Source organism: Hemiscyllium ocellatum, chromosome 19, assembly GCF_020745735.1.
Source record: "Hemiscyllium ocellatum isolate sHemOce1 chromosome 19, sHemOce1.pat.X.cur, whole genome shotgun sequence".
NCBI classification, from domain to species: Eukaryota; Metazoa; Chordata; class Chondrichthyes; order Orectolobiformes; family Hemiscylliidae; genus Hemiscyllium; species Hemiscyllium ocellatum.
Window position 1 is genome coordinate 6444321 of NC_083419.1, and position 20584 is coordinate 6464904.

The window sequence follows — 20584 nt, forward strand, 5'->3', positions numbered from 1 at the left end:
TTCGTTCTTCAGAATAGGACAATATATTTTTATTTTCCACCTTGTTGCCCAGGTATGTGCAAAGATAGAAATTGATTGTAACTTTTTAAAAACTGAACCTAAATGTGCAGTTCAGTCTGGACTCAGTTAAGAATGTTATATTTCTTTAAATCTCTTTCCTAAATATCCTTTATTTGGTATGCAGAGAAAAAGAGCATTTTTTCAAGAAAACTTAATGAAAGAAGGCATACAGATTGAAGCGACAAAATCAGTGAGTACTCATTTGACTTTTATGTACTTTCCATTGATAAGTTTATGTTGTAGAAATCTGGTCCAAGTTATTGTAATCACTCATCCAGGGTCCAATTTTTAACTTCAAGCCTCTTCAATAATAAAAGGTTAAAACTGCACTTTATTCTTGTGTCGTATATTCTGTGCAACCAAACACGAGTTTGTTCTTAATCATTTTCCCTTAGCAATTTCCATTTGTTTCTCGTCCATACCTCAGATAAAAGCAACATCATTAGTGTGACATAATTAAAATCATAGAGATGTACAGCATGGAATCAGACCCTTCGGTCCTACTCATCCATGCTGACCAGATATCCCAACCCAATCTAGTCTCATTTGCCAGCACCTGGCCCATATCCCTCCAAATCCTTCCTATTCATATACCCATCCAGATGCCTTTTAAATGCTGTAATTGTACCAGCCTCCACCACTTACTTTGGCAGCTCATTCCATTCATGCATCATCCTCTGTGTGAAAAAGTTGCCCCTTACGTCTCTTTTATATCTTTCCCCTCTCACCCTAAACCTATGCCCTCTAAGAAAAAAGAACAGACTTAAAGAAAATTTACAGCCCAGGAACAGGCCCTTCAGCCCTCCAAGCCTGAGCCGATCCAAATGTACTGTCTAAACCTGTCAGTCAATTCCTAAGCATCTGTATCCCTCTGCTCCCCACCTACTCATGCATCTGTCCAGACGCATCTTAAATGAATCTACCGTGCCTGCCTCTACCACCTCTGCTGGCAACGCATTCCAAACGCCCACCACCCTCTGTGTGAAGTACTTGTCACATGTATCCCCCTTAACTTTCCACCCCTCACCTTGAAAGCGTGACCTCTCATTATTGGATCCTTCACCCTGGGAAAAAGCTGGTCTCTATCCCCCCTTCCTATACCCTTCTTGATTTTGTAAACCTCAATCAGGTCCCCCCTCAATCTCCTTCTTTCTAATGAAAATAAACCTGGGCAGAGTGGATGTTGGGAAGATGTTTCCGTTGGTAGGAGAGACTGTTCCAAAAGAGCAATCTCTAATCTTTAAACAGTATCCACTAGCTCTGGGCTCACCACAAGAGATAACACCCTTTCCACTTCCACCTTAACAAGGCCATTCAGAATTTTATGTATTTCAGTCTAGTCACCCCTCACCTTTCTAAACCCCCTTGGAAACAAGCCCAGCGTGTCCAACCTTTCCTCTTAACGCACCCTCTCATTCCAGATGTCAAACCAGTAAATCTTCCCTGAACAGTCTGCACTGTACTTTAAACTAGGAGAGCAGAACTACACACAGTATCATCAATGCCCTCAATCACACCTCATCGATTGTATAACTGCCGTATACCATCCTTACTTAATGATCACTTCCTGTCACAATAAAGGATAGCATTCCATTAGCCTCCTTAGTTACTTGCTACATAAGCATATTAACTGTTAGAGAGTCATGCAGGAGAACACCTAGCTTGCTCTCTGCATCTCAGAACCTGCAATCATTTTCCATTTAAGTAATACTTTATTCTTCCTGCCAACATGAACATCTCTGCTACTGAACACCTGGAATTCCCCTTGGCCATGTGCTGGATTTAAATTGCCAAAGAGAAGGTGCAGTGCACGCCAGAGAGATTGCTAAACTGTTGTGGGAAGCAGTGACCTGCCCTGCCTCATTGCAGATTTCAAAATCCAATCCAGTTAGTCTGCTAGGAGCAAAACAATGTTGTGAAATAAACATGGAAAAGCCAGGCATCAAACAGCAGAGAAACTGCCAAAAAGAAAAAAAGTAGAAGTGGACAGTGTGAATGGTGCAAAGAAGGGAAATATTACATCATGACCAACAATGCATATAGGACACTATATATGATATTCAATATACTATTGGCAGTAACTTTATGATGATCTATTAACTATCTTCTGCTTTCACACACAGTGAATGCACACTTCCTTCAACACTTACCTCATCGCGTGATATTAATTAATCATTTATTAGAAAAATAAATTTTTCAACTTATTACAATTAATGCAATGGGGGATTGCACTCTTGATATAAAAAGCCTTCATTTTTTGTTTTCATTTATATTTACTTCTAATGATTAAACATATCACTGGAAGCCACGTTATTTCTTGCTATTTGTTACAATTAGCACTCGCAATATATTTCCATTCTTATGAGGGAAAGGTTTAAAAGGGACCTAAGGAGCCATTTTTCAGAAGGTGGTGCATGTATGGAGTAAGGTGCCAGAGGAAGTGGTGGAGGCTGGTACATTTACAATGTTTTTAAAGGCATCTGGATGGGTATATGAATAGGAAGGGTGAAGATGGATATGGACAATAAGACATAGGAGCAGAAATTAGGCCATTCAACCCATCGAGTCTGCTCTGCCATTCAATCATGGCTGATAAGTTTCTCAACTCCATTTTCCCTGTAACTGTTGATTCCCTTGATACTCAAGGACCTATCTATCTCCATCTTAAATATTCTCAATGACCTGGCCTCCACAGCCTTCTGTGGCAATGAATTCCATAGATTCCCCACTCTCTGGCTGAAGAAGTTTCTTTTTATCTCCATTATCAAAGGTCTTCACTTTACTCTGAAGCTGTGCCCTCGGGTCCTAATCTCTCCTACCAATGGAAACATCTTCCCAACATCCACTCTGTCCAGGCCATTCAGTATTCTTTATGTTTCAGTTAGATCCCCCCTCATCCTTGTAATCTCCATTGAGTATAAACCTGGAGTCCTCATATATTCCTGATAAGTAAATTCATTCCTCAGACCATTCTCGTGAACCTCCTCTGAACATGCTCCAGGGCCAGTACATCCTTCCTGAGATATGGGCCTGAAAAGTGCACAACACGCCAAATGTGGTCTGTCCAAACGCTGGCAAATGGGACTAGATTAATTTCGGATATCTGATCGACATGGACGAGTGGGACCCACGGATGGGTTTCCATGCTGTCCAGCTCTAAGACTCTATGTCTAAACTATGGAAATATAACTTAAACCTTTGGTTACTTTATCATTCAATATCAGCTTCTATTTTTCAGTGGATTGCTTTATGACTTGTATTCCCTGTTAGAGACACACTTCTCCAACTAATGGACATTTCTGTGAAATAGTGCGGCACTCTGTTATAATTGCTGAGTGAGTAAAATGTTCTTGTGCCAGATTTTGTGGTTAGCAGTGAAGCAACAGAACTTGCTGTCAAGCTCAAAGGAAACGGTCAAAAAAACATTGAGCAATCTCCTTGGCATGAATTTCCATTTCCTGACACCAGTTCACATCTGGATGACTGGAGTTTTAGAAGCACTGATGCCTGTGAACAGAACACAAAGTTACTAACACTGAGGTATTCTCACAGACATCAAGGCAGGAAATTAAAAATACTCAAGTCTTTAACTCTTATACTTTCAGATACTGTTGTTTATCATTAAGGTGAAAGTTACAGTACCATATACAACCATGAAAACAATTGAAAGTGTGTGGAATTTATCATGATTAAAAGAAATTGACATTCCACAAAGATAAAATTAGATAATCAGGGCCAGTGAGGGTGTTGAGCAATAATTTCTTTTTAAAAGTCTAAACTATGGAAATATGACTTAAGTTTTTGGTTGATTTATCATTCAATATCAGCTTCTATTTTTCTATAGACTGCTCCATTACTTGTATAAAAAATGAGAAGCTCTAATTCAACAAAGTATAACATTTTAAATTAACAACAAGACAGAGTGAAAGTGAAACTTTTTGACAGTTCATTAATTGCTTCAGGATTAAACTCTGAGGGATCATCAACAATGCAGTTGACGGAGGAGCATAGCATTATTGATAGCAACTGCTAAACCTCGGCGGTATTCTGCACATGTGCAGATTTTCACAGTTACTGGCAGTTTCATTAGAGTATGGATGACAAGTACTGGTGGTTTTGCCATTTTCACCAAGTCCTGGTGGACAGTGTTGCCCTGCAAATTGCAAAATGTGGTCAGCTGCTTTCATTCCATATTGCTCTGTGGTTACCTTTACGAAAGCAGCAGTTTGCATTTAAAGCCCACCTGAAATTCATAAATTTATTATAATTACATGTTAATTATCAAATAAATGGGACTAGGTTAATTTAGGATATCTGGTCAGCATGGACAACTTAGACTGAAGGGTCTGTTTCCGCGTTATAGAAGTCTTCCTCTATGACCCTAAACTCTGCACAGATATCTAACTCTAGTAATTGATAGTACAGGTACCCTTAATGTTTTATCAAATATTGCCACTCAAACACTAAATTAGAGACAAAAAAACCTGCAGATACTGGAATTCAGGGCAGACCAGCAGGAAGCTGGAAGAGCACAGCAAGCCAGGCAGCACCAGGAGATGGAGAGATCCAACATTTCGGGTATAACCATTCTTTAGGATGGGGGTGGGGGGTATGGGGGAACTGCAGATATTGGGAGTGGGGAAAGGGGCAGAGTGGTGAGGTGGTGGTAGGTGAGTATGGGTCGTAGGTCTGACCTGGTAGGTCAACAGGAGGAATAAATTGGTTGGTAGTTGAAAGGAGAGGTCGGTTGGAGGGATGGAAGGGTGGGGGAGGGGCTGGAAAGGGAGTCAGGGATGGGTGGGAAGGTTATTTGATATTGGAGAGCTCAATATTGTGTCCTCTGGGCTGTAGGATGTCCAGATGTTGTTCCTAAACTGGAGCAATTCATCAACTTTGCAGGTCAGGCAGCAGGAAGAAGCCCTTCCTGAAGAAGGGCTCATGCCCGAAACGTCGATTTTCCTGCTCCTTGGAAGCTGCCTGACCTGCTGCGCTTTTCCAGCAACACATTTTCAGCTCTGATCTCCAGCATCTGCAGTCCTCACTTTCTCCTCCAATTCATCAACTTTGCCAACGATTTCTACTCTGCCCTTAAATTCACTTGGTCTATCTCTGGTACCTCCCTCCCCTTCGTTGACCTCTCTGTTTCCATCTCTCGCGACAGTTTACAGACTGGTGTTTGCTATGAATCTACAGACTCCTGTAACTACCTCCACTACACCTCCTCCCATCATGTATCCTGCAAAAACTCCATCCTATTTTCCCAATTACTCCATCTCCATCCCATCTGCTCTGATGTGGTGATGTTCCACTCCCAAACATCCCAGACATCCACCTATTTTAGACAATGTGCTTTTTCCCCTCTGCCATCCAGGTAGTCTTCCACTGCCCCACCTCCATACCCAGCTCTATTGCTCTAAACTCTGCCCCAACCCAACATAATAAAGACAATATCCCCCTTGTTCTCAAACACTTCCGCCAACTCCAACTAGACCCCATCACCAAGAACATCTTCCCCTCCCCACCCCTCTCTGCCTTCTGAAAGGGCCATTTCCTTCACCAATCCTTGGTTTACGCCACCCGCCCCACCAACCCTCTTGACCCCCTTGTACTTTTCCCTGCAACTGTAAAAGATGCAAAACCTGCCAGCCTCACCTCCATCTAGGACCCCAAACAGTCCTTCCAGGTGAGACAGAGGTTCACCTGCCTCTCCTCCAAATTTGTTTACTGTAACCACTGTTCCGATGTGGTCTGCTCTACATCAGGTAGGCCAAATGTAAACTAAAGGGCACGTTTTGCTGAGCATCTCAGCCAGGCTGTTAAGGGCAAGCCTGACCTCCCGGTCATCATCCATTTCAATTCCCCTTGCCACTCCCTCTCCAACATGTCCATCTTTGGCTCCTTCATTGCCACAGTGAATCAGACTGCAAATTGGAGCAAAAACACCTCATCTTCCACCTGGGCAGCCTACAGCTCAGAGGACACAACATTGAGTTTTCCAATTCCAAATAACCTTCCCACTCATCCCCCGACTCCCTATCCAGCCCCACCTCCTTCCTTCCATCCCTCTGACCGATCCCTCCTTCCAGCTACCAACTGGATTCATTCCTCCTATTGACCTACCAGGTCTTACCTACCACCTGTATTCATCTATTATCACCTCACCACCTCACCCCTCTCCCCACCCATAACCCTGCACTCTCCATCATTTATCTGCAACTCCCCCTACTCCCACCCCCAGTCCTGAAGAAGGGTTTTACACGGAACATTGACTTCTCCACATCCTGATGCTGCCTGGCTTGCTGTGTTCTTCCAGCCTCCTGTTTTTCTACTCAAATTCTAAAGTCTAGAAATCAACAATTAAAAGCCTTTTTTTTCTGCAAGTTGGAATTTTCTTTTTATATATATCAAAATATATATAAAACAAAATATTAATGAAAGTCAGACTTGCCCCTAGGATTAATTAAGTGTAGATGCATTGGTGTTAATTTTACAAAACCTATTGGATGTTGGGAATACTCCATTAGATTGGAAGCTGGCAAAAATCATCTATCTATTTAAGAAGGAAGGGAAGCAGAAAACAAGAATTGTTGGCCAGTTAGCTTCACTTCTGTCATGGGAAAGTTCAGAATTGATCATTAAGAAAGTTATAAATTGGAAAACCTCAAGGTAATTGGAAAGAGTTGGTATGGGTTAAGAATAAGATTTACTGGTTAACCAATTTATTCTGATCCTTTGAGGGAGTAACATGTGCTATGGATAAAGGGAAGCCTGTTGATTTACATGGATTTCCAGAACTGAAAATGCATTGCTGGAAAAGCGCAGCAGGTCAGGCAGCATCCAAGGAACAGGAAATTCGACGTTTCGGGCATAAGCCCTTCGTCAGGAATGAGGAAAGTGTGTCCAGCAGGCTAAGATAAAAGGTAGGGAGGAGGGACTTGTGGGGAGGGGCGATGGAGATGTGATAGGTGAAAGGAGGTCAAGGTGAGAGTGATAGGTCAGAGTGGGGTGGGGGCGGCGAGGTCAGAAAGAAGATTGCAGGTTAGGAAGATGGTGCTGAGTTCGAGGGATTCGACGGCGACAAGGTGGGGGGAGGGGAAATGAGGGAACTGGAGAAATCTGAGTTCATCCCTTGTGGTTGGAGGGTTCCCAGGCAGAACCCTCCTCATGGATTTCCAGAAGGCATTTGACCAGGTTTGACCTAAAGGGTCACAGATCAAAGTGTTGTAGGGAGCACAAGGTTGGCAGGCTGGTAGGAATCAGAGTACATAAATGAGTCTTTTTTTCAAATTGATATGATGAATCGGGTCCTACAACAGTCTGCATTGGGCCTTCAACTTTTTAATGATTCATATCAATGCTTTAAGGGAGGTGATAAAAGGCACAATAGCTAAATTTTCAGATGGCACAAAGACAGGTAATAAAGTATGTTGTGATAATGATATAACAAGAATGCAAACCAATATGGATGAGGGAGTGGGCAAAAGTCTGGGAGATGGAGTATAATGTGAGAAAATGTAAAGTTGTTCAGTTTGGCTGGAAAAATTGAGTAGCAGAATATAATTTAAACAGAGAACAAAATTCTGAGGTGCAGAGTAATCTAGGTATTGTGGTGCATGAGTCACTAGAGATGATAAAGAGATAGAGCAGATGATCAGGAACGCTGAGTTCAGAACAGCAAAGGATGACTTGATTGACATTTATAAGATCCTGAATGGCCTTGACAAGTCAGACATGGAAAGGATGTCTCCTCTTGTGGATGAGTCCTGAACTAGGGCATAGTCTGTGAGGATAGAGACTAAAGGGTTGTTTTTCTCTGAGGTTGTATAATTTTGGCCCCCCCCACCTCTGAAGATGGTTGAGGTGGGGTCACCAGATATTTTAAGGTGCAGATAGGTAGATCCGTGTCAGGTAAGGGTCTCGAAGATTATCGGGGATAGATGGGAATGTGCAGGTTAGAACACAAACAGATCAAGCATGCTTTATTGAATGGTGAAATAGGCTTGATGTGCCAAATGGCTTAATTCTGCTTCTAATTCATGTTCTGCATGTTATTGTTCCTCTTAATTCAATGTCTCTCTCTCTCTCTTGTAATTCCTTTCTTGTACCTTTTCACATTGACTTTGCTGACTTTAGATTAGATTAGATTACTTACAGTGTGGAAACAGGCCCTTCGGCCCAACAAGTCCACACTGACCCGCCGAAGCGCAACCCACCCAGACCCATTCCCCTATATTTACCCCTTCACCTGACACTACAGGCAATTTAGCATGGCCAGTTCATCTAACCTGCACATTTTTGGACTGTGGGAGGAAACCGGAGCACCTGGAGGAAACCCGCGCAGACACGGGGAGAACGTGCAAACTCTACACAGAGAATCCCTGAGGCAGGAATTGAACCCGGGGCTCTGGCGCTGTGAGGCAGCAGTGCTTACCACTGTGCCACCGTGCTGTCCACTGCCACTGTGCTGCCCACTGCCACCATGCCACCCAGTTCATCTTCCTTCTCAGTTGGGGTGGCACAGTGGTTAGCACTGATGCCTCGCCTGTGGGGGGTTCGATTCCAGCCTCGGACAGACTGTGTGGGTTTCCTCTGGGTGCTCCGATTTTCTCCCACAATCCAAAGATGTCCAGGTTAGGTGGATTGGCAATGGGAAATGCAGTGATAGGGGGTTGATCTGGCTAGGATGCTCTTTGGAGGGTCAGGGCGGACTTGATGGGTGGAGTGGTCTGCTTCCACACTGTAGGAATTCTGTGATTTTTTTAAGGAGATACATTGAAGGGATCATTATTCATTGAAATCACAGGTTTTTTTAGTTCTTGCTGTGCTGACATCAGCTCATATTGCAGGGCAAATTAACCTATAGAAAGAGAAAAACAGTTTTAATATTTCAAGTTGATGATTCCAAGGTTTAATCTTGTTTCTTCCTATGCAGATGCAATCTGCTAAGTGTTAATAACATTTTCCATTTTTATTTCAGATTTCAAACCTCCATGTAATTTCGTTTCTGTAATAATTGAAAAATGTGTTTGTTCAAACTTTTTCACATTGTTAAATTATATTTATAGGTTGTGGATCACAGCCTTATTTTTCTGAAACTCCATGCACCATGGGATCTTCTCTGTCGTTATGCTGAACTCCTTCATATCAAGCTACCTCTATATTCCAATGATATAAAACAGAAGCCCTCCACATTCAACTGCATCACTAAGATTTTCTCAGTGGATGAAGACAAAATTCCACCAGAACCTGAATATTTCACTGCGCCTTTTGAGATGGATCGTATTAAAAGTTTCCAAATTGATGATCATGATTCATTCTTCTCACCAGCAACAAGAAGCAGAATAGTAAGATAATATCAAACTGTGTTACCGCTATCTTCTTGGCTGTATTAAAATATATTGAGGTTGATTAAGTACAGAACGTATGTGACTGTGTTATGACCAGATGAGAAGGTGTAGCTTCTCTTTATATCCTCCTCTTCACGGAATCCCTACAGTGGGGAAACAGGCCATTCGGCCCATTGAGTTCACACTGACCCTTTGAAGAGCATCTCAACCAGACTCACCCCCTTCTAACCTTGTAACCCTGCATTTCCCATTGGTAACCCTCCTAACCTGCACATCTTTGAACAGGGGGAGGAAATCTGAGCATCCGGAGGAAACCCACACAGAAATGGGGAGAGTATAAAAATCCACATGGATAGTCACCCGAGGGTGGAATCAAACCCGGGTCTCTGGTGCTGCGAGGCAGCAGTGCTAACCGATGAGCCACTGCGTCACGCTATCTTATTTGCCGTCCAAAGGTGTTCCTAATAATTTAATGCGTTTTAAACATTTGTTTTGTACCGTGACTGTGAAAGTCATGTATGGTCAGGTTTACCTTGAAGCTGAGCAGAACTGGAATGCAGTGAGCAGTTTGGATTCCCTTACCCAAGGAAGGAAAGTTGATATATCAGGGCAGTCCAGAGAAGATTCACAAAGTTAGTCCTGGGTATGGAGGGATTTTCTTCAGAGGAACTGAATATAAGCTGGGCTAATGCTCATTGACATTTAGAAGATTGAGAGACGACCATATTGAAACTTACAGGATTCTGAGGGACTCAACAGGATGGATGTGGTGAGGTTGTTTCCCCTTTTGGGGAGTCTGGGAGCAGATGGCATCATCATTTAAAAGGCACCTGGATGGATATATGAACAGGAAGGGTGCTGGCAGGTGGGAATAGGTTAGGTTAGGATATCTGGTCAGCATGAACGAGTTGGACTGAAGGGTCTGTTTCCGTGCTGTACATCACTGTGACTCTATCGCAGAATAAGGGGTCACACAATTAAAACTGAGATGGGGAGGAATTTTTTTTGGAGGATAGTGAGTCCCTGAATGCTTTACTGAAGAAGGCTGTCAAGGCTAGGTTGCATGCTGTATTCAAGACTGAGATAAACAGACTGTTAATCAACAAGAGAATCAGGGGTATGGGGAAAAAGGCAGGAAACCGGAGCTGAGGATTATCAGCTGCAAATGTGTTGCTGGTCAAAGCACAGCAGGTTAGGCAGCATCTCAGGAATAGAGAATTCGACGTTTCGAGCATAAGCCCTTCATCAGGAATAAGAGAGAGAGAGCCAAGCCGGCTGAGATAAAAGGTAGGGAGGAGGGACTAGGGGGAGGGGCGATGGAGGTGGGATAGGTGGAAGGAGGTCAAGGTGAGGGTGATAGGCCGGAGTGGGGTGGGGGCGGAGAGGTCAGGAAGAGGATTGCAGGTTAGGAGGGCGGTGCTGAGTTGAGGGAACCGACTGAGACAAGGTGGGGGGAGGGGAAATGAGGAAGCTGGAGAAATCTGAATTCATATCAGATCAACCATGATCTCGTTGAGCAGATTTGATGAGTCAAATGATGTTTTTAGGTTTTATTGGATGTCCCCACACTGTTGAGTGCCATGTGTTTGTTCGGATGCTTTCTACTAAGGTAGGAGATGGCCCTCATTTATACTCCTTCAAACAACTGTTTCTGATGATGCTTTGCAGTTGCACAGTGGCTCAGTAATTAGCCCTGCTGCCTCTTGGCACCAGGCACCCAAGTTTGATTCCAGCTTCAGGCAGCTAACTGTGTGGAGTTTACACATTCACCCCATCTGGATGGGATGCTCTTCTGAAGGTTAGTGCAGATTCCGTGGGCTGAGTGGCCTACTTTCACACTGCAGTGATTGTATGATAGTAAAAAATGAGGTCTGCAGATGCTGGAGATCACAGCTGCAAATGTGTTGCTGGTCAAAGCACAGCAGGTTAGGCAGCATCTCAGGAATAGAGAATTCTCACAGCTGCAAATGTGTTGCTGGTCAAAGCACAGCAGGTTAGGCAGCATCTCAGGAATAGAGAATTATTCCTGAGATGCTGCCTAACCTGCTGTGCTTTGACCAGCAACACATTTGCAGCTGTGAGAATTCTCTATTCCTGAGATGCTGCCTAACCTGCTGTGCTTTGACCAGCAACACATTTGCAGCTGTGAGAATTCTCTATTCCTGAGATGCTGCCTAACCTGCAGTGATTGTATGATGCTTTGGAATGTAGAAACTAAAATGATACAAATGTTTAGCCATCTTTAATTGTCAATTTCAGGTCAATGAAATGTGGCTTTAGTCTTTTTAAAAAGTTAAATTAGTGATTTCAGGCCAATAAATTGAATCCTTTTTTTAATAAAGCATGGTTACGTAAAATTGCTAAACCATTTTTCCCAATTGTGAAAACAGTGTTAATTGGGGACAGTGACTTCCTTGAAGGGATAAGTTAAAAGAATTGCACTTCTTCATTACTGTCTTTCTTCTTCTGGTTTAAAATGAGCAATTGTTCGCAAATACAGACATAGAAAGTCGGAACAGGAGTAGGCCATTCAATCCTTTGTGCGTTCTGCCATACTGCCATTCCAAATGATTATGGTTGATCATCCAACTCAGCACGCTTTTCTTGCTTTCTCCCCATCCCCGTTGATCATTTTAAACCTAAGAATTATATCAAATTCCTTCTTAAAAACATTCAAAATTTTTTCCTCATCAAAAACAGAAATTGATGGAGAAACTTTCTTGTACAGCATTTCTTTAAAGCCTATACATTCCAAACCTCTTTTGCATCTTCTCCAAACCTTCTCCATCCGTCCCATCATGTGGCGACCAGAGCAGAACACAATACTCCATATGTGATCTAACTAAAGCTGCAACATACTTGCCAACTTTCATACTCCGTGTCCTGGCTGATGAAGACAAGCAAGCCTTTGTGCCTTCTTTCCCACCGTATCTACTCAGAGAGCTGTGGTCTTGCATCCTAAGATCCCTCAGTATATCAATCCTCCTAAGGGTCCAGCAATTTACAACTAACTTGCCTTTTATATTTGAACTTTCAAAATGCATCACATATTTGTCCAGATTAAACTCCATTTGCCATTTCTTAGTCCAACTAATCTATATCGTGTTGTATCCACACCATTTCTCACAATCTACAACTTGCCCCAATTTTTGTTGTCTGCAAACTAGCTAATCCAGACCAGAATCTCTTCTCATACCTATAGAAGTTTTTACAATTAGTTTGCACATTTCTCACAAACTTATGTTGTACTCTATTATCCCCCACTCAATCAATCCCTTTGTCCTTCTTTTGTGAAGTCTAAATCCCCAATCCTCACATCTATTGCTTTTTAAATTGGCCATTTTGTATAGCCATTCCCCTGATTTAATACTATCCTTAATTTTCCTTGTTCGCCACAGCTAGGCCACATTTCCCAATTTATTTTTGTACCAGACAGGAACTAACAATTTTTTAAAAAAAATTCATTCATGGGATGTGGGTGTCAAAGCCAGGCCAGCATCTATTTCCCGCTGCCCTTATTCCTGATGAAGGGCTTATGCTCGAAACGTCGAATTCTCTATTCCTGAGATGCTGCCCTTATTCCTGATGAAGGGCTTATGCTCGAAACGTCGAATTCTCTATTCCTGAGATGCTGCCCTTATTCCTGATGAAGGGCTTATGCTCGAAACGTCGAATTCTCTATTCCTGAGATGCTGCCTGGCCTGCTGTGCTTTGACCAGCAACACATTTGCAGCAGAAAGAGAAAGTGAAATGCTGGAGATCAGAGTCAAAAAGTGTGGTGCTGGAAAAGTACAGCTGGTCAGGCAGCATCCAAGGAGCAGGACAGTTGACATTTCGAGTATAAGGTCTCCTCGGATGCTGCCTGACCGGCAGTGCTTTTCTGGTGCCACACTTTTTGGCCTTAATTGCCCAGAGGTCAGGTAAAAGTCAGCCACATTGCTGCGGGTCTGGTGTCAAATGAAGACCAGACCAGGTAAGGATGGCAGCTTCCTTCCCTAAAGGATATTAGTAAACCAGATGAGTTTTCCCTGATAATTGACAATGGATTCATGGTCATCAATAGTCCCTTAATCCTAGACTTTTTTCTTAATAGATTCAGTTTCCAACATCTGCTATGGCAGGATTTGAACCAGAACATTATCTGGGTCTCTGGAATATTTCAACTCCCCCTCCCACTCTGCCGAGGACAAGCAGGTCCTGGGCCTCCTCTGTCATCACTCCCTCACCACCCGATGCCTGGAGGAAGAACACCTCATCTTCCGCCTCAGGACCCTTCAACCACATGGCATCAATGTGGACTTCGGTTTCCTCATTTTCCATCCCCCCACCTTATCCCAGTTCCAACCTTCCAGCTCAGCACCGCCCTCATTACCTGTCCATCTTCCTTCCCACCTATCCGTTCCACCCTCCTCTCTGACCTATCATCTTTACCCCCATCTCCATCCACCTATTGCATTCTCAGCTAGCTTCTCCCCAGCCCCAACCCCCTCCCCCTCCCATTCATGTCTCCATCCCGGAGGCTCCCAGCCTCATTCCAGATGAAGGGGTTTTGCCCAAAACGCGATTTTCCTGCTTCTCGGATCCTGCCTGACCACCTGTGCTTTTCCAGCACCACTCTTATCAAGTGATAATATCAAGAGGCTATCACCTCCCCGTGCACCTTCACCTCCACCTCCAACTCCCCACTCCACCTCCATCTCCCCATTCCTCTGCCCCCTCCCCCTCCCCACTCCTCCTCCCCCACCCCTTAATCCCCCTCCCCTACCCCTCCCTACTCCTCCTCCCCACCCTACTCATCCTCCCCTCTCCCCCTCCCCCTCCCCACTCCTCCTCCTGCTTCCACACCCCACTCCCCCTCCTCCTCCTCCCCCTCTGCACTCCTCCTCCCCCTCTGCACTCCTCCTCCCCCTCCCCTCTCCCCCTCCCCCTCCCCACTCCTCCTCCTGCTTCCACACCCCACTCCCCCTCCTCCTCCTCCCCCTCTGCACTCCTCCTCCCCCTCTGCACTCCTCCTCCCACTCCCAACTGCTCCTCGCCCCCTCCCCACTCCTCCTCCCCCTCCCCACTCCTCCTCCCCCTCCCCACTCCTCCTCCCCCTCCCAACTGCCCCTCGTCCCCTCCCCACTCCTCCTCCCCCTCCCAACTCCTCCTCGCCCTCCCCACTCCTCCTCCTCCCCCCTCCCCACTCCTCCTCCTCCCCCCTCCCCACTCCTCCTCCTCTTCCCCACCCCCCCACTCCCTTCTCCTCCCCACTCTCCTCCTCCCCCTCCCCCCCTCCAAACCCCTTTACAATTTTGAGTTGAACACTGCTCTTATGGCTAATCACTTTTCAATCTATTTATGCAGGTCCAGTATATTCTGAACCGCTGTGAATATAAAAAAGGAAATCGAAACAAATTTGGCATCACCAAACTTTTGGACTCAAAGACATACAGTGCAGCTTACACCCTCCATGATGTAAGTAATGATAGAATGTTAATTGATGCTTGAAGCTTGCCAACCAGTAGTTACTAGATGAGGTGAATTTATAAATAGTATAACAAGAAAATATGTAATAATGTTCAGTGGTATTGGATGATTCGACATGTGTTTTATGGATGCAACAGGGGTGGTTTTGTTAACATAAAAGGTAGGGGATGTATTTAGTGTGGTTTGATGCAGTTCGGTCCACCTCACAATGGAAGAGGCCACTGGTTAGTCTTCCATCAGTGGGAAATTCTGAAACGATTAAACTGAAGGTGAGAACTTGCTAACCGTGTACAAATAAACCTTTGGTTTGTTTGTTGGATGGAGTCAAACACCAATGTTTGCTTGTTGGAGATACTAAGGACTGCAGATGTTGGAGGTCAGAGTCGATAAAAAGTGGAGCTGGAAAGGCGCAGCAGGTCAGGCAGCGTCAGACACAGAAGTCAGCATTTCAGGTCAGGACCCTTCATCAGGAATGGGGTGGGGGTGGGGAAGGAGGCTGAGGGCAACTTGGATTGGATGGTGGTAGGAGGATGCAGGTAGGGGGTTATGTGATTGGGAAGGGTGGAGCAGACAGGTGGGAAGGAAGATGATCAGGTCAAGGAGGCAGGGAGGAGAGGGAGGGTTGGGGATGGGGAAATTTTGAAGCTGACCTAACCTGTTCCTCTTCCTCCCTACGTATCCATTCCACCATTCAATCACAATAACCCCCAACCTGCAACCACCTATCACCCTCCTACCTACCTTTCCCCCAGCCCCATCTCCCATTTATTTCTCAGCTCCCTTCCCCCTCCCCAGTCCTGATGAAAGGTCCTGACCCAAAATGTCAATTTTCCTGCTCCTCTGATGTTGCCTGACCTGCTTTCCCTTTCCAGTTCCATGTCTTATTGACTAATGTTTGTTTGTTTGTTCCTTGATATGTTACTGGACAGAACCAAACTGTGTTTGTGTGTGTATGTATAAATATGATTTATGACTAAAGTAAATTTTGAAATTAAATAAAAAGTTGAAATCAGTTAAATAAAAGCCTACCAGAATTTAATGGTACTTATGGACTAGGTGCAAGTGACGCAGCCCTCCTGTGTTTCCAGAATGTCACCAGGCACTGCAGCTTTCCTAGAAACCGGGTTGGTTCCTTAATTGAGCAGCATTTAGAGTCAGATGAAGGAATCTGTCATTCGGCAGGGGGCTAGCTGCTTAAAGCCACCTGCTAACTTTACCTCTGATCACCCCTTCTCCCACCCCCACACTCCTGTAATCCCAGTCCCATGATTTCTATTCTGCCATCACTCGGGGTGTAGTGTCTCTATGAGATCCTCCGGTGGCACTAACAACAATGAGGAGCTGCCGGCCTTGATAGCTAGAAGCCCTTGGTGTGTTGTATTTTTTTATCCCCTGGGTCTTGTGTGTTGAGCAAGGCCCAATGGTGGCCAGTTAAGGGCACTTAACTCCATTGGGCTTCCATTTGCGGATGTTCAAATTCATTCTCCAACCAATGGGCACAGCCCCCTCACCATTAAGACATAGGAGCAGATGTAGGCCATTCAGCCCATTGATTCCACCATTCAATGAAACCACATGTGTTCTGATATCTTCAATTCCACTTTCCTGCCTTTTTGTTATAATCCTTGATTCCTTTGATTAAAAATCTGTCTGTCTCAGCCTTGAATATTCTTAATGACGCAGGCTTGACAGCCCTCTGTGCTAAAGAAATCCACAGATTCACTCCCCTCAGAGAGAAGAAATTTCTCCTCTGTCATAACTGGGCGACTCCTTTTTTTGAGATTATGTCCTGTGGTACTAGACTCTGCCACAATGGGAAGCAAACTTTCTGCATCTATCCCTCAAGTCATAGGTTTGTAGAGTCATAGAGATGTACAGCACAGAAACAGGCCCCTCAGTCCAACTTCTCCACGCCAACCAGATATCTTAAATTAATCTAGTCCCATTTGCCAGCATTTGGCCCATATCCCTCTAATCCTTCCTATTCATGTCCCCATTCAGATGTCTGTTAAATGTTGTAATTGTATCAGCCTCGATAGCTTCCTCTGGAAGCTCATTCCATACACGCACCACACTCTTTGTGTAACATTTGCCCATTAGGCCCTTTTTAAATTTTCCCCCTCTCACCCTATGCCCTCTAGTTCTGGACTCCTCCACCTCTTGTCTATTTACCCTATCTATGCCCCTCATAATTTTATAAACCTCTATAAGGTCACCCCTCAGCCTCTGATGCTCCAGGGAAAACAGCCCCAGCCTATTCAGCCTCCCCCTATAGCTCAAATCCTCCAACCCTGGCAACAGTCTTGTAAATATTTTCTGAATCCTTTCAAGTTTCACAACATCCTTCCGAGAGGAAGGAGATCAGGATTGCATGCAATATTCCAACAGTGACCTAATCGATATCATGTGCAGCTGCAACATGACCTTCCAATTCCTATACACAGTGCTCTGACCAATAAAGGAAAGTGTACTAAACACCTTCTTCACTATTCCATCTACATGAGACTCAAGGAGCTACGAACCTGCACTACAAGGTCTCTGTGCAGCATTCCCCAGGACCTTATCATTAAGCGTATAAAACATGCTCTGATTTGCCTTTCCAAAATGCAGCACTTCATATTTATCTAAATTAAACTCCATCTGCCACTCCTCAGCCCATTGGCCAATCTGATCGAGATCCCATTGTACTCTGAGGTAACCTTCTTCACTGTCCACTGCACCTCCAATTTTGGTATCATCTGCAAACTTACTTCCTATGCCTCCTATGTTCATATCTAATCATTTGTAAAAATGATGAAAAACATTGGACCCAGCACCGATCCTTGAGGCACACCAAGTCCTTTGATAATCGTTAATCTTTCTTATTATTCTAAACTCCAGTGAGTACAGACCCAATCCATCATCATAAGCCCCTCCATACCCAGCATCATCTTAGTGAATGCTCTCTGAACTGCTTCTAATGCCGGCATTTCTTTCTTTAGATAAAGGCCCCAAAACTTCACAGTAAACCAGCTGTGGGCTGACTGGTGCCTCATATAGTTTTAGCAAAACCGTCATGTTTTTGTATTCCATTCCCTTTGAAATAAAGGCTAACATCTTGTTTCCCTCTCCTAATTCCACTGAAACTGGATGCTAACTTATTGTGATTCATGGATGCAGTCTTTCTTCTTTTAACGAACATTCATCTGCTCTATTCTTCCTGCCAGAGAGCATAATTCCATATTTTTCCACATAATATTTGCCCACTCACTTTAACATTTCTGCAGACTCCATGCCATCCTTATCGCTTGCCTTCCCACTTATTTTTGTCATCCACAAACTTAGCAATAGTGTTCAGTTTCCTGATCCAAGGCATTAACATATATGTTGTCAACACTGTAATTGGGCTGTACCCAAATCCAGCCTGTGGTGATGTACCATATATTTAGCACATGGCAGAACATGTTATTGAACTCTTACCGTGCCTTTATTGATGAATTCCTGGGCTCTACTCATTGGAGTTTGGAAGAATGAGAGGTGATCTCTTTAAAACATTTTGGAATCTTAAGAGACCTGACAGGATAGATGCTGAGAGGAGTTTCCCTTCATGAGAGGGTCCAGGACATAGACTCAGAATAAAGGCACGTCAACTGATGAGAGGAATTTTTTTTCTCAGAGGGTTGAGAGTCTCTGGAACTCCTGACCACGGAGAGCACAGTCCTTGGAGTATATTTAAGGCTGAAATAGTTAGGCTCCTGATTAGTCAGTTATTCAAGATTACAGGGAAAGGGCAGGAACATGGATGTGAGGAGTATTGGATCAGACATGATCCTGTTGAATGCTGGAGCAGGCTCGAGGGGCTGAATGGCCTACTGCTGTTCCCATTTCTTACTGGGTTAAAGAATTGAATGATTGTAATGTAAGATCTTTCTAAGTTATCTTAATTATTTTAAATTGTAGACATTTAGAGGCATTTATTTTAACAAAATAAATCTCTCATTATCTCCCTTCTCGAAAAAATTCTGATAGCTCCTGGGATACTGTTATTCTGTCCTGCCAGGGACCTGAGTATCTATTCTTAATTTGTCAACTGAATAATAAAGGATGGTTTTATCTTACACTCGAATGTGAATAAGCAGTTGTACAGTGCAAGAGCAGAAATTGCTGGAGAAACTCTGCAGGTCTGGCAGTATTTGTATGAAGAAATCAGAGTTAATGTTTTTGAGTCCAGTGACTCCTCATCAGAATTGTTGCGCCAGTGATTTCTGCTTTTGTTTCAGGTGTGGTTTGAGAAGATTTGTAGCTCAGATTGAGGTTTTGGATGTAGGTTTGCTTACTGAGCAGGAAGGTTCATTTCCAGACATTTCGTTACCCTACTAGATAAAATTGGGTGGCACAGTGGTTAGCGCTGCTGCCTCACAGCGCCAGAGACCTGGGTTCAATTCCAGCCTTAGGCAACTGACTGTGTGGAGTTTGCACGTTCTCCCTGTGTCTGCGTGGGTTTCCTCCGGGTGCTCCGGTTTCCTCCCACAATCCAAAGATGTGCGGGCCAGGTGAATTGGCCATGCTAAATTGCCCATGCTAAATTGCCCGTAGTGTTAGGTAAGGGGTAAATGTAGGGGTATGGGTGGGTTGCGCTTCGGTGGGTCAGTGTGGACTTGTTGGGCCAATGGGCCTGTTTCCACACTGTAAGTAATATCTTCAGTGGGCCTCAGGCAAAGCAATGCTGAAAATTCCTACTTTCTATTTATATGTTTGTGTTTCTTGGGGTTGGTGATGTCATTTCCTGTAGTGAAGTCACTTCCTGTTCCTTTTCTCAGGGGGGTGGTAGATGGGGTCTAACTCGATGTGTTTGTTGATAGAGTTCAGGGTGGAATGCCATGCTTCCAGTAATTCTCGTGCATGTCTTTGTTTGGCTAGTCCTAGGATAGCTGTGTTGTCCCAGTCGAAGTGGTGTCCTTCCTTATCTGTATGTGAGGATATGAGTGAGAGAGGGTCATGTCTTTTGTGGCTAGTTGGTGTTCAGGTCTCCAGGTCTATGTTTTGTAATTATGCAGTGCACGTGGAGGGAAATCAGTGATGTGGTGGTCGAGAGGTAAGGTGACTGCTAATCTGTTGCATCCTGCACTCAACTTCTGTTGTGGTGCAATGGTAGTGTCCCTATCTCTGATCTAGGACACCTGAATTCAAGTCCCACTGCTGCAGAAGCGTGTAAAGGCATCACTGAACAGATTGATTACAAAATATAGAATTATTTGCCCATAGCAGTGTTCTCCCAGTTTTTTTGTCAATTGAAATCTGTCCTTAAATATCAGCAAGGAATTTTACAGTGCAGCATTACAGTCTGGCCCATCCCATTCTTGTACACTTAGATATAATGCAGGAAATTTCAGAAAAATGTGACCAAAAACTCAACAAAATAAAGAATTCTGGTTAATGAATGAAGTCTGACATTTTCCTGTCTCTCTTCCAGTGTAAGTACAATCAGAAATCGTCAGACCCGTTATGCCCCAATGAGAGATACCTTTTGTATGAGGAGTGGGCACATCCCAAGAACTTTTACAAACTGCAACCTCTGGATCTCATCAGGTACTATTTATAATACTTCAGCTGCACTCGCCAGCTAATCTCTCGAATTTCCATTTGCTGTGCGTAGCCCAATGATGCACACAAAACATAAGTCTGCTTGTTCTCTGCAAACACAATTGCAGCTTGAAATTCATGTAATG

At 44.0% G+C, this 20584-nt stretch overlaps 1 protein-coding gene across 3 annotated transcripts in view; it reads left to right on the forward strand.

Annotated features, from left to right (window-relative positions):
• The window catches only part of ano6 (anoctamin 6), a 155759-nt gene that overhangs the window by 90524 nt on the left and 44651 nt on the right, over nt 1-20584 (forward strand). For all 3 annotated transcript variants that reach the window (XM_060839622.1, XM_060839623.1, XM_060839624.1), the window contains 4 exons: nt 185-250; nt 9126-9404; nt 14754-14864; nt 20329-20444. In XM_060839622.1, the coding sequence (XP_060695605.1) occupies nt 185-250; nt 9126-9404; nt 14754-14864; nt 20329-20444 (572 nt within the window). The remainder of the gene's footprint in view (nt 1-184; nt 251-9125; nt 9405-14753; nt 14865-20328; nt 20445-20584) is intronic.